General features: G+C 43.7%; 2 protein-coding genes across 3 annotated transcripts in view; one reads left to right on the top strand and one right to left on the bottom strand.

Moving 5' to 3' along the window:
• The window catches only part of Ak9 (adenylate kinase 9), a 134376-nt gene extending 126963 nt beyond the window's left edge, over nucleotides 1–7413 (bottom strand). For both annotated transcript variants that reach the window (XR_015048412.1, XM_021174851.3), the window contains exon 1: nucleotides 7346–7413. The gene's annotated coding sequence lies outside the window, so the exon portion shown is untranslated. The remainder of the gene's footprint in view (nucleotides 1–7345) is intronic.
• An 820-nt stretch (nucleotides 7414–8233) lies between these two features.
• Fig4 (FIG4 phosphoinositide 5-phosphatase) overlaps nucleotides 8234–15227 on the top strand; it is a 121027-nt gene continuing 114033 nt past the window's right edge. The window contains exon 1 of the mRNA XM_021173871.3: nucleotides 8234–8492. Within this exon, the coding sequence (XP_021029530.1) occupies nucleotides 8427–8492 (66 nt within the window). The 5' untranslated portion in view covers nucleotides 8234–8426. The remainder of the gene's footprint in view (nucleotides 8493–15227) is intronic.

The raw sequence follows: 15227 nt of genomic DNA, 5'->3' as shown, positions 1-15227 counted from the left end.
AAAAAAAATGTACACACACACACACACACACACACAGAGTGATCCCTTTTGGAAAGCTTTTGCTAGTTTGAGCCTTTGAGTAGATTTCTGGGCACGGCCCTCTTCCACACTGAATGCTATGTCGTTAACAGCAGATTTTACTTTATGCTGCTTTTGTTGGAAAGAATCAGAAATAAATTGGGACTGTAAGTTTTTGGATTTGTACAAAGACCACATCTTATTTTCCAGAACTTGTAAATTGCTTACATATTTGAATCAATAAAATACGTACTCATCTATTATGTAAATGAGAATAACATAAACTATTTTTCTTGGCTACAATGAAATAATTATGAATGTATTTAAAGACCCAATTCTTGAGAGCTAAAAATCACAACAATATACTTTAATACATCAATGTATCCATAGAAATTAAAATGGAAATTATAGAATGTTAAATTCATGCTAATATTACCAATTAAAGTAAATTCTAAAAAGAAGAAATAAGAGAAAATGTGAAGATATAACCAACAAAAATAAAATGTTGGAAATCAATTCTAACAGATCAGTTTGAAAAGGCAAATTTTGACAGGCTGAATTTTAAAGGTGTTCAAGCTCTTTTTGTAGGCATCACATCCGATGATAAACAAGTCCTGGGCTCTCTCCCTGGACCAGCATTTCTCAGTTATTGCTTGTATTAGTTAGGGTTTTACTGCTGTGAACAGACACTATGACCAAGGCAAGTCTTATAAAAAAACAACATTAGATTGGGGCTGGCTTACAGGTTCAGAGGTTCAGTACATTATCATCAAGATGGGAGCATGGCAGTATCCAGGCAGGCATGGCGCAGGAGGAGCTGAGAGTTCTATGTCTTCATCCAAAAGCTGCTAGTGGAAGACTGACTTCCAGGCAACTAGGGGGAGGATCTTATACCCACACCCACAGTGACACACCCATTCCAACCAGGGCACACCTATTCCAACAAGGCCACACCTTCAGATGGTGCCACTCCCTGGTTCAAGGATATACAAACCATCACATTCCACTCCCTGGTCCCCATAGACTTGTTCAAAAACATGAGTCTATGGGGGCCACACTTAAACATAGCATAATGCAAAATGCATTTAGTCCAACTTTCAAAGTCCTCATAGTCTGTAGCAGTCACAACAATGTTAAAAGTCCAAAGTTCAAGGTCTCTTCTGAGATTCATCCAACTTAATTAACTGTAATCTCCAAAGCAAGGCAGGAAACCAGCTGGGCAAACTCCAAACTCTGCATCTCCATGGCTGATGTCAAAACGGTCTTCAGATCTCCTCTCCTTTTTCATCTTTGTTGACTACAACAAAATGCTTTCTCCTGGGCTGGTTCCACTCCCTGTTAGCAGCTTTCCTCAGCATGTGTCCCATGGCTCTGGCATCTTTAACATCTTTGAGTCTCCAAGGCAATTTCAATGTTACAGCTTCTTGTTTCAGTGTCTGGGATTCCACTTGATCTTTTGGACTCCTCCTAAGGGCTGGCATCACTTTTCCAGCTCTGCCCTCTGTAGCACTCTAAGCTCAGGTTGATCCACTCCACTATGGCTGCAGTTCTTGGTGATCACTCCATGGTACTGACATCTCTAATACACTGGGGTATTCCACTCCAACTAGGCTTCACCAATAGCCTCTCATAGGCTCTCTTCAGGGTGCCAAGCCTCAAATCCTTTGCATGACCCCTTCAGTCCTGGGCCATCAACTACAGCTGAGGCTTCACCTTCTCCAATGGCCTTCCCTGGCCTCTCACAGTGCTAAGCCTCAGCTTCTCTCCATGATCCCTTCATTCCTTCACAAGCAGTACCACCTGAGTGATTCTTACACATTACCAAGTCCAGCCGCACCATGAGGTACAACCTTGGGTATCTCTGGAACACAGCTTCTTTGTGCTCCCAGAAAACAATTTCCAGAAGATTTCACCTCAACGATGCTGGTCTCTTCTTAATCACCGCTAATTCCTTAGCTCCAGCTAACCAGCATCAATTTTCCCAGTAGTTCCTTCCATTCTTAACTCTAGAGCCAGAGCCACATGGCTGAAGCTGCCGAGTTCTGCTGCTTACAGGAACTAGAACATGATCCCCTTGTATTATTACATTATCACTAGTTTTATGTTTTCTAAATCCTTCACTGCCTAAGCTTGGCTATCCTGGTTCTTGCTCTGTAGATTGACCTTGAATGTAGAGATCAGCATGCTTGTCTCATGGGATTAAAGGTGTGTACCACCATGCCTGGATCAAATTTAGCTGGGTAGGATCTTGCCCCAAGGTCCCACTCCCTTAATCTTTATCTCCTAGAACACAAGATTTTGCTCCATTTCACTTCCTGGTACTCCTTTAATACTCAAACCATATATTTTATATTTTTCCTTTCTAAGCTTGCTATGCTTGTTCAAACTTCTCTTCATAAGACTTAACCAGAGAACAAAGTCTCTGCTGGGCTTTTTTGAAACTTCTTTTGTCAATGCAATTAATCCAAGTCTCTTCACCTTAGCCTCAGGCAAACTTTTCAGACAAGGGCAAAAAGTAGCCACATTCTTCACCAAAATACTACAAAACCAGTCTTTATGCCACATTCTGAAATTCTTCTCCTTTGAAATCTCTTGGGCCAGGTCAACACAGTTCAAATCACTCCCAGCAACAAAGTCTTCCATATTCCTACTAGGATGACCCATTAAGCCCCATTTAAAGCGTTCCACTGCTTTCCAAATCCAAAGTCCCAAAATCCACATTCTTTCAAATAAAAGCATGGTCAGGCCTATCACAGCAAAACCCCACTCCTGGTACCAACTTCTGTATTAGTTAGGGTTTTACTGCTGTGAACAGACACTATGACCAAGGCAAGTCTTATAAAAAAACAACATTAGATTGGGGCTGGCTTACAGGTTCAGAGGTTCAGTACATTATCATCAAGATGGGAGCATGGCAGTATCCAGGCAGGCATGGCGCAGGAGGAGCTGAGAGTTCTATGTCTTCATCCAAAAGCTGCTAGTGGAAGACTGACTTCCAGGCAACTAGGGGGAGGATCTTATACCCACACCCACAGTGACACACCCATTCCAACCAGGGCACACCTATTCCAACAAGGCCACACCTTCAGATGGTGCCACTCCCTGGTCCAAGGATATACAAACCATCACATTGCTCTTGAAATGATGTGCAGATTGTGCAGAGGGCAAAGACTGTTAAGAAAGATATTCACCCAGGGAACTTAAACCAGATACGAGTTTGCAAATACTTCAGTTCTTTCACAGCCGAACATTCAGGCCACACCACCCGCAGACTGAATTAATTTCCGGTAAAGTTCCTAAAAGCTTGTAAGAAACAGAAACCCACAGTAACTGAGGTGGAAATGCTGGACCTGCTTTGGCAAATGATTAGAGAAAGGCCTTAAAGGTTCACAGAACTGATAAGTTAGATTAAAATGACTATGAGGTCAGAGAATTCATTAGCATGCTGGGCTCTCTGGAATGGCAAGGGCTACTCCTTCACTAATGCCACAAGAAACAAACATGCAAAGGTTCATTGCAGTGAGTCACTGGTTGGGTTCGAGGCCTTTGGCTTCTGCTTCACTATCAGTATTAGTTCCTCACTGATATCCTGTTGTTGCCCCGTGTCATTGAGGTCCTGTAGCTTTGGGTCTTCAGAACCCAGCCCCTTACATGCTCCAGCAGTGCATAGATGTGGTAGATGTTGGGGTGAGCCAACTCAAAGCCCTGGATCTGGGCCTGGGTGGTAGCTGAGTTGGTCAGCCTGCCAGCTCTCCTGCGTCCATGCTACCAGGGCCAGCTCCCCTGCTCTCCTGCCCCTTGGGGCTGGCTCTCCTGTGCCCACACCACCAGGGCTGGCTCTACCTCATGCAAGCTCTGCAGTGGTATGCCACACTAATTCACTGAAGAGGCTAGGAGTCCTCAAGAACGGACTGAGCAACACTCCACAAGTATTTACATGGGTGATGCCTTAGTTCTTTTCCAAGAGAGGCTTGTAACCATCAAGAGAAGAGCTGTGGGAACTGACATCTGTCTTTCTAGCAAGGACCGTTGGGTGGAGAGTCCTAACGCTGAGTGAAAGTTGCAGCAGCCCAATGAGGGATAAAACAGAGAACTGTGATAGTTGAGGCAGGTCTGGAAGGGTGAAAATAAGGTTCATAAATATGTATTCTGATCGCCCCACTCTCGGCCCTGTTATCTGTCTCTTATGTTTCCTTTTTAGGTCAAAAATGAGGTAGCACTCTCTGGGAACAGCTGTCAGAGAGAGAGGAACAACACAGGAGACCCATGAGTATATTGATGCAAGCTGTAAATGCCACATGGCTAGAGTGTAGTTGCTCTGGCAAATAGCTTTGAAAAATAGCAATTGAGGTAAATGTTCCTACGAGCAGAGCCTTAAACAGAGTTTATAAGTTCTCAAACTGGTGGGAGATTCTGAATGGCTTTATCAGGGGCCCATAGGAGAAGGTCAGAAGAGAAAAAGTCCATGATTGGACTTGTAAACCACTTGCCAGATGCATTTAAAGGGAGATCTTCCCCGCCACACTCTTGTGTAATGGCTTCCACTGAATGCGAGTGGGATCTGTGACTTGCTTTTCATGATTGTTTTATATTATATTTGACTTCATCTTAGCAGTTGGAGAGAGGCTAAGAAGTAAGCTGCCATAGTGGGAGGACCACGCAGTTGGAACGGTGTTTGGCTTCCAGATGTGGAGTAACCAACAGCTAAAGGAAACAGGAACCCCGGTCCTCTTGCCAGAGATGAATTTTCTCAATCATGGAATGGATTCTTTCTTAGTTGTCTCTCCAGTGGAAAGTCAATTTCAGTTAACACCTGGTTGCAGAGGACCCCACTGATCTATGCCAGGACCCCTGGCCAAGGAAACTGTGAGATAATAAACATTTTAAGATGTTCAATTTGTAGCAATCTGTTCTGCAGCATAGAAAACGAATTCCACTCACAAAGCATCCACCTGTGAAGATGTACTGAACAAACAGGTGAGCAAGATGATTATGCAGTAGATGCCTGCCAGTCTTTCTTGGCTCCTCCTAGTTCCTAATGGTTCCTAAATGGAAAAACTATGGTGGCAGGGATGAAGTGGCTAAGACTATGCCATGATTTAGTAAGGCTCCTTCACACTAGTCACTACAACCGATGTTCTACATCTCCACAGCAGAGATGAGGCTAAGACTTTAGTATGATACAATCTCTTGAGGAGCGAGAACTCTTATCATTGACAGACTGGCTATACAGGATTCTTCCCACTATGAGGGACCAGTGACATGGGGGGTGGGGGAAGGTGAGTGTGCCTTCCCTATCTGTAGTCTGTAGGCCAGCACAGCTAACAAATGGTTGGGCTGTCTCATTTATCATCACGAAGCTCATCAAATCAAAGGATTTTCTTTACAGTAAAGATTGTAAGACGTGTGTGTAAATGTGATATTTACTTTTTCTGCCACACACATCCCAGCTCACTTAGAAGTCACTGGTGTGTTGGACAGACCTCTCAAAGGTTCCGGTACAGCACTTTTTAGTATTGTATGGGACAGAGACAGCCAGTGTACTTCAAAACTAGAAACATGCTTTGAGCCAAGAAACAGGAGAAGTGGATCTTATCCCTACCACCTTGTGATTGACCTGGGCAATTGTGATTGATTTGGGAAATTTCTCACAGTTTTAGCCTCTGGTGGTAGCAGACTGGATTTGTTTGCTAGGAGAGATGGTTGTATCAAAGATCTCAGTCAAGGTTTCACAAAGCTAAAACGATTGCTACCAAGTGGTCCCTTTTGGGCCCACAAGCCCATGAGGAGTTGTCCTGGCAGGGGAGGCAGGTTTGGTATGACAGAGTTCGGATTGGAAAGGTAATCTTAAACTCAGGATTCTCTGGGATGTATATTCATGCCATGACACAGGGATGGAAGCAGGGCAAGCAGCTGAGACTCACATTAGTTTTGACCAAGAGTAAGGAAGACCTAGAAATGTTAGAGATGGAGATGAGTGAGCAGTTAGAGGCCTGGGGTTAACTGCAGGGATGAATTTTGCAGCTGACCTCATTAACTTCTCGAGTTATTGTCTTCAAGGATTGGTGATGGGCTGGGCTGGTGTGACCTTGGTGTGGGGACAGTGGGTGTGAGTGGTTACAGGGTGGAGTGCAGCAGATCTCTCCTCATGCACGTCAGGCAACTTTTCTAGGTTACTACTGGACTTTTGATACCAGCATGTGGGCTCTGTCCATGAACTTCCTCCAGCTGCCACATGCCCTCTGTTTGAGCACAGGCAAATTGGAAGTTCCAAGATATCGAGCTCTGCCTAGCAGGCTTCAACCAGTAATACACGGGAGTTGGCGAGTAAAAACAACGTCCCTCCCCGCCTGCTCCCCAGAAAGGGAATGGTTCCAAGGTATGTACTCCCCATTTCCTAGTGAGCTTAGCTGACAGAAGCTTGTGTGACAATTCCAAGTGCCCCTCCCTGCCCAGTTTCTGTTCCTGGGATCACTCCTATAGAAACAACTTGGCACATTTGTTTGTTATCAGTTTGGCTCCTGGGTGATGCAAACTAAGAAAATTCTCAAAGGGAAGTGCTCCATTGTAGTAAAAAATAATAATGGAAAAAATATTGGAAAATCAGATTATATTATTTTTAAAAAGTGATTTTTCCTAAACCAAAATGCTCTGCAGATGTTTAGCTTGAATTGGGAAGAACTGGTTTCCATTGTGAAATGGAAAAGTTAAAAGGTGCAGTTCAAGATGGAGATAAGTGGATCTCTAGGGCTTGCTGGCTGAGGGACCACATCCAGCTTAGCCTCTGGCTTACACACACACACACACACACACACACACACCAGCATAAAATGCCAGAACTGAGACTCCTGCCCTCTTTCTTTCTAGTTTCTCAATAAAAAAGATGTATCAAACTGAAACAAGACCAATAATAGATAATCATACTTTAAAAACCTTGTAACGTCCTGCCTTGAATCTACAGCAAACTTTAATATCCTCTTCAGCTATTTGTTTGTATTTTAATAGCTTTATTACCTTTACAGTATGAGAGCCCTCTAGCGGTGAATTCTGGAATATAGCGAGGGGTCCCTGTGAAACCTAGCACTTCCTGCCTGTGCTGCTTTAGCGGCCACTGTTACCCTCTGGGGCAGGCGGGTCTTTAGTCCGCATTTGTGAGATAAATACCTTAGCTAAAAGGAGAACTGGTTTTGAAAAGTCGATTTATGAAGAGATCGTGGTTTAACTTTGCAAGAAAAGCAACTGGTGTGGGGTCCCCGCCGGAAGTGTACTTCCCTGCAACTGATGGCAAAATGCACCCAGAATGTGGACAATTCCTGCCTCTGCTTACCTGTGGACCCGGGACGCGACAGCAGCTATCTCCTGAGGCTCTACTGAGGCTCTAGGTAGCTGTTAGGCGGTTGCCTTGGAAACCTGTGGGCGGCGTGCAGCGCCTCTTGGAGGGCGGGGCCTCGGGAGGTGGAGCTGCAATTCAAAGTGAATTCTTAAGCCTGTGCTTAAATGTAGTCATAATTATAAAACACCTTTCCCAAAGTGTAGAGGTGACCAACAGAGCGAGTGCATATATTACCTACTTATGCCCAGACAGCAAACGGGAAAACCTTAACTAGAACTGACTCTAACAGCAGCGCGCTCGCCCTACACAGCACGGTCCCTTTTAGAATTCAGACCGTTATCCTCACACATAAAATGTGCAAATACCAAAGGCGCCACATTTATGTAATTAAGAAAGATTTGTGGGCCATACAGCCACAATATTAATTTTATTGACTTTCGTGGAGATAAAATAGGTGACAAAAGAGGGGAAAATCACAGGCATCCAGGAGACAGGTTTCGGGAAAATAAAGAGTATATAGGAAGAAACAGACCAATTACAACACGGAGAAACCGCTCCAAAAGGAGAACCCAATCATCTGATCTCTTTTCTTTAAAGGTCAACATAAGCCGGGTTCTTCTTTCTTTTCTTTCTTTCTTTCTTTCTTTCTTTCTTTCTTTCTTTCTTTCTTTCTTTCTTTCTTTCTTTCTTTCTTTCTTTCTTTCTTTCTTTCTTTCTTTCTTTCTTTCTTTCTTTCTTTCTTTCTTTCTTTCTTTCTTTCTTTCTTTCTTTTTTTTTTTTTTTTGCCTGCCCTTAAGAAAGATGGCACCCTTAGCTTCCGCCCTCCTCAACCCGGTGATCCTGTAGCCCCGCCCCTCCGGCTTGGGCGGGGCTGGTTGGGAGGCGGGGCTGGAGGAATCCGGAAGCAGCCGGCGTGCTGGCCGCTGAATGTTTAGTGTTGTGACACTGTTTTTGTCAGCTGTGTCTGGTGTGCTGGAGGTCTGCAGAGTCTCCTCGCTCTGTCTCCAGGGGGAACCCCGCCGCTGTCACGACCTGGGCCTGGTGCCCCGTGGCGGGGCCGCCATTGGCTGGAGCCATGCCCACGGCCGCTGCCCCCATCATCAGCTCCGTCCAGAAGCTGGTGCTGTATGAGACCAGAGCTGTGAGTACCGGCTGCGACGGGACGGGCCGGGGCGGGAGGACTGCGCTGCGGGGGTCGGGGCACCCTGTGGGGTCGTCGGGAAGAGGCAGCACCCCGTACTCCCCCTTCTCCTCCCAGCGCCGCTGCAGGATCGGCCGCCAGGGCCATGCAGTCAGGCACTGAATGGTTTGCACGTCTGTCTTGCTTAGGAACATGTGGCTGGCTGGAAGAAGTGCGTGCAGACAGGTGCTGTGGCACACAGGAACTGCACACAGCTTCTGAATGAGTTCCTCTTGTCTGCTTTCCCATAATCTTGAAGTTCTTGAGTCCACTCCTTACAGTAAAGTCAGGGGGTATGAAAAAAAAAAAGTGAACTTGGCCCAGGTAGCTTCTATTTTGCAATTTAATGGTATACTATCACCGTGATTGGTCTTAATCACATGCACTGTTTTGCTGGGATTCGAGGTTCTGTGACCCGGACACTTATGCTAATAGTTCTCTGGCTTGCAGAGCGGTGCTAATAGAACTTATTATTTTCTCATTTCTGTGCTTAGGAAACAAAGTTGCTATAGTGTGGCTTATCTGAATCTGGCCTTCACCATGATGTTAGGGCGAGATGAGTATCTTGTATGGTATATTCAGTGAACTGTGGCCAGTCTTCGATAGGAGAGTACAAGACAGTATTTACCTCCCCCCTCAGACCCCTCAATTTCAGTCATTACACAGCCCTAGTAGTGTCTGTCTCGTTTCATGTGGTAAACAAGTCCACTTAATCGGATCAAGACCAGAAGATGGAAAATACTATTTGCAAGTATCATCGCTTCTCAGAGAGCCACACAGACATATCCAGTTTTAACACTGAAACAAACCTTGCTACTTTTCATAAAATGTCCCTAGTAAGAAACTTAAATACATTGTCACATAGGAATTTTAGCCCACCGGTAAGCTGAGCATTTTGAGGACCTGGCTGAGATGTTGTTCTTTATAAAGCAGAATTTCTTTTCCCACAAGTCTTCAGTGGCACCCATGAAAACTTGGTTGCTGAGGAGGACAAACCCTGTTAGAAATTTTATTTAATTTAATTTTTGTGTGTGTGTGGGTGTGTGTGTAGTGCATGTACATGTGTGTGGGTATGTGTGCCCACGTGGAGGAGTTTGGAGGCCAGGGGTTGACCCTAGATGTCTCTCATTAAATCTGGAGCTTCCCATATTGCTAGACTGGCTGGTCAGTGAGTGTCCCTTGCCCAGGCTCCACCTGTCTCTATGCCGCACCCCCAACCCTGGGGTCATAGATGTGTTATTGTGTGGGGCTTTCAGTGGGTCCTGGGAATCTTTACCTACTAAACCAAATTTCCAGACCAGTGTTTTATTTTGATGAAATTTAACTTAACTATTTGTGTGTGTGTGTGTGTGTGTGTGCGCGCGTGAGAGAGAGAGAGAGAGAGAGAGAGAGAGAGTATAGGATAGTATCAAAATCATAATCTTCCTGTCTTGACCTCCCCAGTGCTAGGTTTATAAATGTGGGCAAGATTTTCTGACCCTTATTTTCAGTGTGTGTGTGTGTGTGTGTGTGTGTGTGTGTGTGTGCTTACTGCTTTTCATGTTCTTTGCTTGTTCCCAGGCCATGACAATATTTTGCTTTGTCTCACTGAAAAGATTCACCGTTTTAGCCTTTATGTTATCATGTTTTATATTAAATTCATTTATAATATAGTTAGGGCTACTATTGCTGTGATGATACAAATATGACTAAAGAAACTTGGGAAAGAATTTATTCAGCTTACACACCCACATCATTGCCCATCACTGAAGGAAGTCAGGACAGGAACCCAAACAGGGCAGGAACCTGGAGGCAGGACTGATGCAGAGGCCATGGATGGGTGATGCTTACTGGCTTGCTCCTCAAGGCTTGCTAAGCCTGCTGTCTTATAGACTCCAGGAGCCATCAGCTCAAGGATAACACCATCCACAGCAGGCTGAGCCCTCCCCCGCCTATCACTAGTTAGAAAGTGTCCTACGTCTGGATTTTGTGGAGGCACTTTCTCAACTGAGGTTCCTTCTATTCATATGACTCTAGCTTGTGTCAAGTTGATATAAAACTTGCCAGGACAACTAATGCAGGTCTTACGTGACTTACCTATTGCAACAAGTTACCCCCCAGGTTAGTGGATCTAGATAGTAATTTCAGTAGACTGAGAGTCTGATCAGATCTGCCTCAAGGTCTCAGAAGTTACAGTTGAAATGTCACCTGTGGTGCAGTCACCTGGAGGCTTAGATGCCAAGGACCAGCCTCAGCATGGAGAGGGGTTCTGAGAGAAGGGGTGTCTGGAAGCAGTGAAAAGAAGGACAAGAGAAAGTCAGATTGTGGATCCAAGTTGTGTTCTGTTTGATCCAGCTTTCCGGGCTGCTTCTGTGTTCTGCTTTCTCCCTGGAGATCTCTTTGTCTATATTCTGCTTGCTTGCTATTCTAAGAGACCTCTCTGTCCATGTTCTGCTTGCTTGTGTGTGTGTGTGTGTGTGTGTCTCCATCCGTCTTTCACTCTGTCTCTCTCTGTATGTATGTGTGTCTATATATTTATCTGTTCTCCAAGCAGTTCTTTTTATCCTAAATTCTCTGGATAGCTCATCTCCTGTAGAAGACAAAGTCCAGTCTTATTTTACATATCAATCCAGTCATTTACTCTAATTCCTAAGAGACAGCAAGCATATATTTTTTTTCCCCTAACATAGCAAAAGAATTCAGAGATCTGTCTGCCTTTGTTAAGCACAAAAGATCTAGTTGGGTGGGACCTTGCCCTGAAATTACAATTTCTACCACTCGTGGGCCTAACCTTGCTCTGTCCTAGGCTGACCTTGAACTTGCTCTGCCTGCCTTTGTATCTCTCTGACAAGCTGGCTCATAGTGTACCTGCCTTTGGTCTTTAGATTCATGAAACCCTTCATACTTCATATTGTATCCTTATATTTTGCATAGTTGAATATATATATCACTCATGAATTTAGAGCTCTTTTCCACAGCCTTAAGGGCTGTCCTGAAGGTTCCCAGAATTTTCCATTTTGCTGAGACATTAGCCACACCTCCACCTCCTGGACTTATGCTGTCAGATCATCATGGAGTCACTTGCTGTGGGCAAGCCCCAGTGGGGGAAGAACATTGGTGAGGGTAATATGTCTTATGAGATATTTAGGGTTGCTGTACAATAAGAAAATGTTTACCTCTTGTCTTAGTTAGGGTTTTACTGCTGTGAACAGACACCATGACCAAGGCATCTCTTATAAGGATGACATTTAATTTGGGGTGCTTACAGGTTCAGAGGTTCAGTCCATTATCATCAAGGCAGGAACATGGCAGCATCCAGGCAGGCATGGTGCAGGAGGAGCTGAGAGTTCTACATCTTGTTCTAAAGGCTGCTGTGGAAGACTGGTTTTCAGGCAGTAGGATGAGGGTCTTAAAACCCACATCCAGTGACACACCTACTCCAACAGGGCCACACCTTCTAATAGTGCCACTCCCTGGGCCAAGCATATACAAACCATAACACCTGTCTTAAGTCTAAGTCACTTAGTTAGCTTCAATAGCTAACCCGCCTGCCTGAGTTCCTCTGAGGTGAGAAACTGTTTAGCACCCCATCATAAACAGCAGGGGATAAGTGAAAAGATTTATTGCTGGTGCTGGTGCTCCTTTCTCTGGTCAATCAGCTAGAAATCCTTCTGGCTAAGCTGTAACTCTTTGTGAACCAGATAGGAAGGAAAGGAAAAGAATTAAGGTGTTGTGTAGAGGCAAATATGCACAGACAGATATATACATTTAAACATTCATACACCCACACTCTGGCCTGGCCTGACCATCTGTCTCAATCAACTCCATACGTATTCATGTTTTCATACATGCTTACACATACACATACATATACTCTCACACACAAACATATAGACAGATATATATACATGTGGATGGATGGATGGATGGATAGATGGATGGATGGGGCAAAGCTCCGGAAGCCAAATCATTCAACCAACAACTTTATTTCTTTTCTCTGGTCTTTTTATACCTACTTAGAGATAAAATGTTACATAAAATTGGAGTTAAAGAAGGATGTTGATATTAAATTCAAAGCAGTGTTTCATTTTATTATACTCATTAAAAGTTCAAAGCAACAGTTTTTACATGGCCTTGCCTTATCATAGTGCGCACCGGTGACTTTATCCTTGGACCTAATGTTTTTTCTTTAGTACAAAAATGTCCCAAGTCTATTTCTCTGTTTAGTGTAATTATGAAAGCACATATGAAGCTTTTACTTACTGTTCTGAGGAGTGGGCACATTCTATTCTGCATTCTCACTTTATTACATCTTTCTGGCAACTAAGCCCGTCTCTCAAAACTTTCTTCCTAAAATTATGTGAATCAAATCAGGAATTCTTTAGAATCATTATCTACTTGTCATCACTACAAGATAGTACATCTTCATAGATCTGCAGAGATCTGCTCAAAAGAGTGGGCTAATACCTAGTGATTGTTATGCATGCTTAACGATAACAGGAAAAGCATATTAATAGCAAAAATCTTCCCTAAAATGAATTTTTCTTAGGCCTTGCCTACCAGAGCAAATTCATTGTAGATTTTAATCCAAGGTGGACCCCTCTCAAGAAGTGTTTAGTTTCTGCTATGATGACTCTTGACAGTCATTAACATTAATAGAGAGGACATTCCTCCGAGGAATGTGAAATATGTACATTATTATATAAACAAGCCTTAAGCCCACAGCAGTCATCGACACTTGTGGAGGCTCACACTGGAGCCCTGTCCCAGGGGCAGGAACCATGTCACTCCGTCCCCACCAGGACCATGCCAGGCTTGGCACTTAGATGGGATGTAGGATTTATTTCAGGTCACCTGTCCAGTTTGGTAAACCTGGCTGATTGTTTAACAAGATTCATGTGTTCTTTGCTCATGGACCTGTCTGTAAGACTCCTTAGGTGTCCTTGTGATGTGGTAACTGGCTCTATGGGTCTTCCACAGGAGAGGGAGAGAGGAAGAGAAGAGGGAGGAAGGGGAATGGTGGTGCACACCTGTAATCCCAGCTGTGCAGACAGATAGAAGGATACTGAGGTTTGTTGGCAAGCCAGTCTATCCAATCCTGAGCTCAAGGGTAGAGTGACTCTGTGGAGAGTCATTGAGGAAAATGCCCTGTGTTGACCTTTGGCCTCTACATACTTGTACACATATGCACATGTACCAGGACATATATGAACACACACACACACACACACTCACACACACACTCACACTTCCTGTTAGGATTTAGATTTCACTAAGTCTGTGGACTGATTTGGGGAGAATAGGTGCCTTTTATTGGGCTGAGGAAGATTCTTTTTCTATTTTTAGTTTGCCAAGAACATTTTTTAATTTTAGATTTATTTATTTTGTATGAGTATACTGTAGCTGTCTTCAGACACACCAGAAGAGGACATTGGATCTCATTATAAGATGGATGTGAGCCACCATGTTGGTGCTGGAAATTGAATTAAGGACCTCTGGAAGAGCAGTCAGAGCTCTTAACCACTAAGCCATCTCTCCAGCCCCAGCAAGATAACTTAAAAAAAAAAAAAAAAAGGGGGGCTAAATAAATGTGGCAGTTCACCATGTCTGTAAGTCTAGTCCTGGGGCCTTCTCTTGGCTTCTGAGGGGCCTTACTGCACAAACATGATGGCAAACCCTCTTCCCCTGTACACATAAAATAAAATATTTTATTAAAATTAAAGAATTACTAATAATGTTAAATTTTGTCATTTCTCATCTTTACATACAATTTCCTTAGTGTTTTTACTATAGTCAGTTACATCAATTCATTTTGTTTTAAATGTTAAACGTTGAATTACAGAGATATATCTTAGCCATATTATACTATTTTCACATAATAGATTTTATGCGCTAATTAACATTTGTTAAAGACTTTATGTTTAGGTTGTTGATTTATGATATTTTATAACATGCCCGTTTTAATACTTTTATATCTATTTTTGTGTGTGCATCTGACAGAGTGCACTCGGAGTCAGAGGGTACTCTGGACCTTAGTTCTCTCCATCTAATATGCCAGTGGTTCTCAACCTTCCTGATGCTGCAGTCCTTTAACATAGCACCCCTAGGTTGTGGTGACCCTCAAACATAAAATTATTTTCATTGATACTTTGTAACTGTAATTTTGCCACTGTTATGAATTGCAATGTAAATATGTTTTCTGGTGGTCTTAGGTGACCCCTGTGCAAGGGTCATCCACAGGCTGAGAACCAGTGCGTCCTGAGGTCTCAGGTCCTCAGGCCTGGTGACAAGTGCCGCCCACTGAGCCTTTGTCTGGCTCTTACATCAAGGCTCAGATAGCTGGAAGACTGAAATGCTCCGTCTCCTTTCTGAAGTGCTTCTGCATGCCGGACATTTCTGTTTTCACTGTTTGCTCTAATCCACTCATGAAGCTTGTGTTTCAGTTGCTTTGTGGGTGAGATAGGAGGACTATGTAGATTGGTTTTTAATTGATCTTGAGTTTTGATAATTTATGTTTATCAAGAAATTTGCAGCTGGGCGTGGTGGCGCACGCCTTTAATCCCAGCACTTGGGAGGCAGAGGCAGGCGGATTTCTGAGTTCGAGACTAGCCTGGTCTACAAAGTGAGCTCCAGGACAGCCAGGGCTACCCAGAGAAACCCTGTCTTGAAAAACCAAAAGAAAAAAAAAAAAAAAAGAAATTTGCCCATTTCATTTCA

This window comes from Mus caroli, unplaced genomic scaffold (assembly GCF_978045245.1).
Source record: "Mus caroli unplaced genomic scaffold, Mus_caroli_1 scaffold_9, whole genome shotgun sequence".
In the NCBI taxonomy this organism is placed as follows: Eukaryota; Metazoa; Chordata; class Mammalia; order Rodentia; family Muridae; genus Mus; species Mus caroli.
This window is presented reverse-complemented; position numbering and strand designations above follow the sequence as displayed.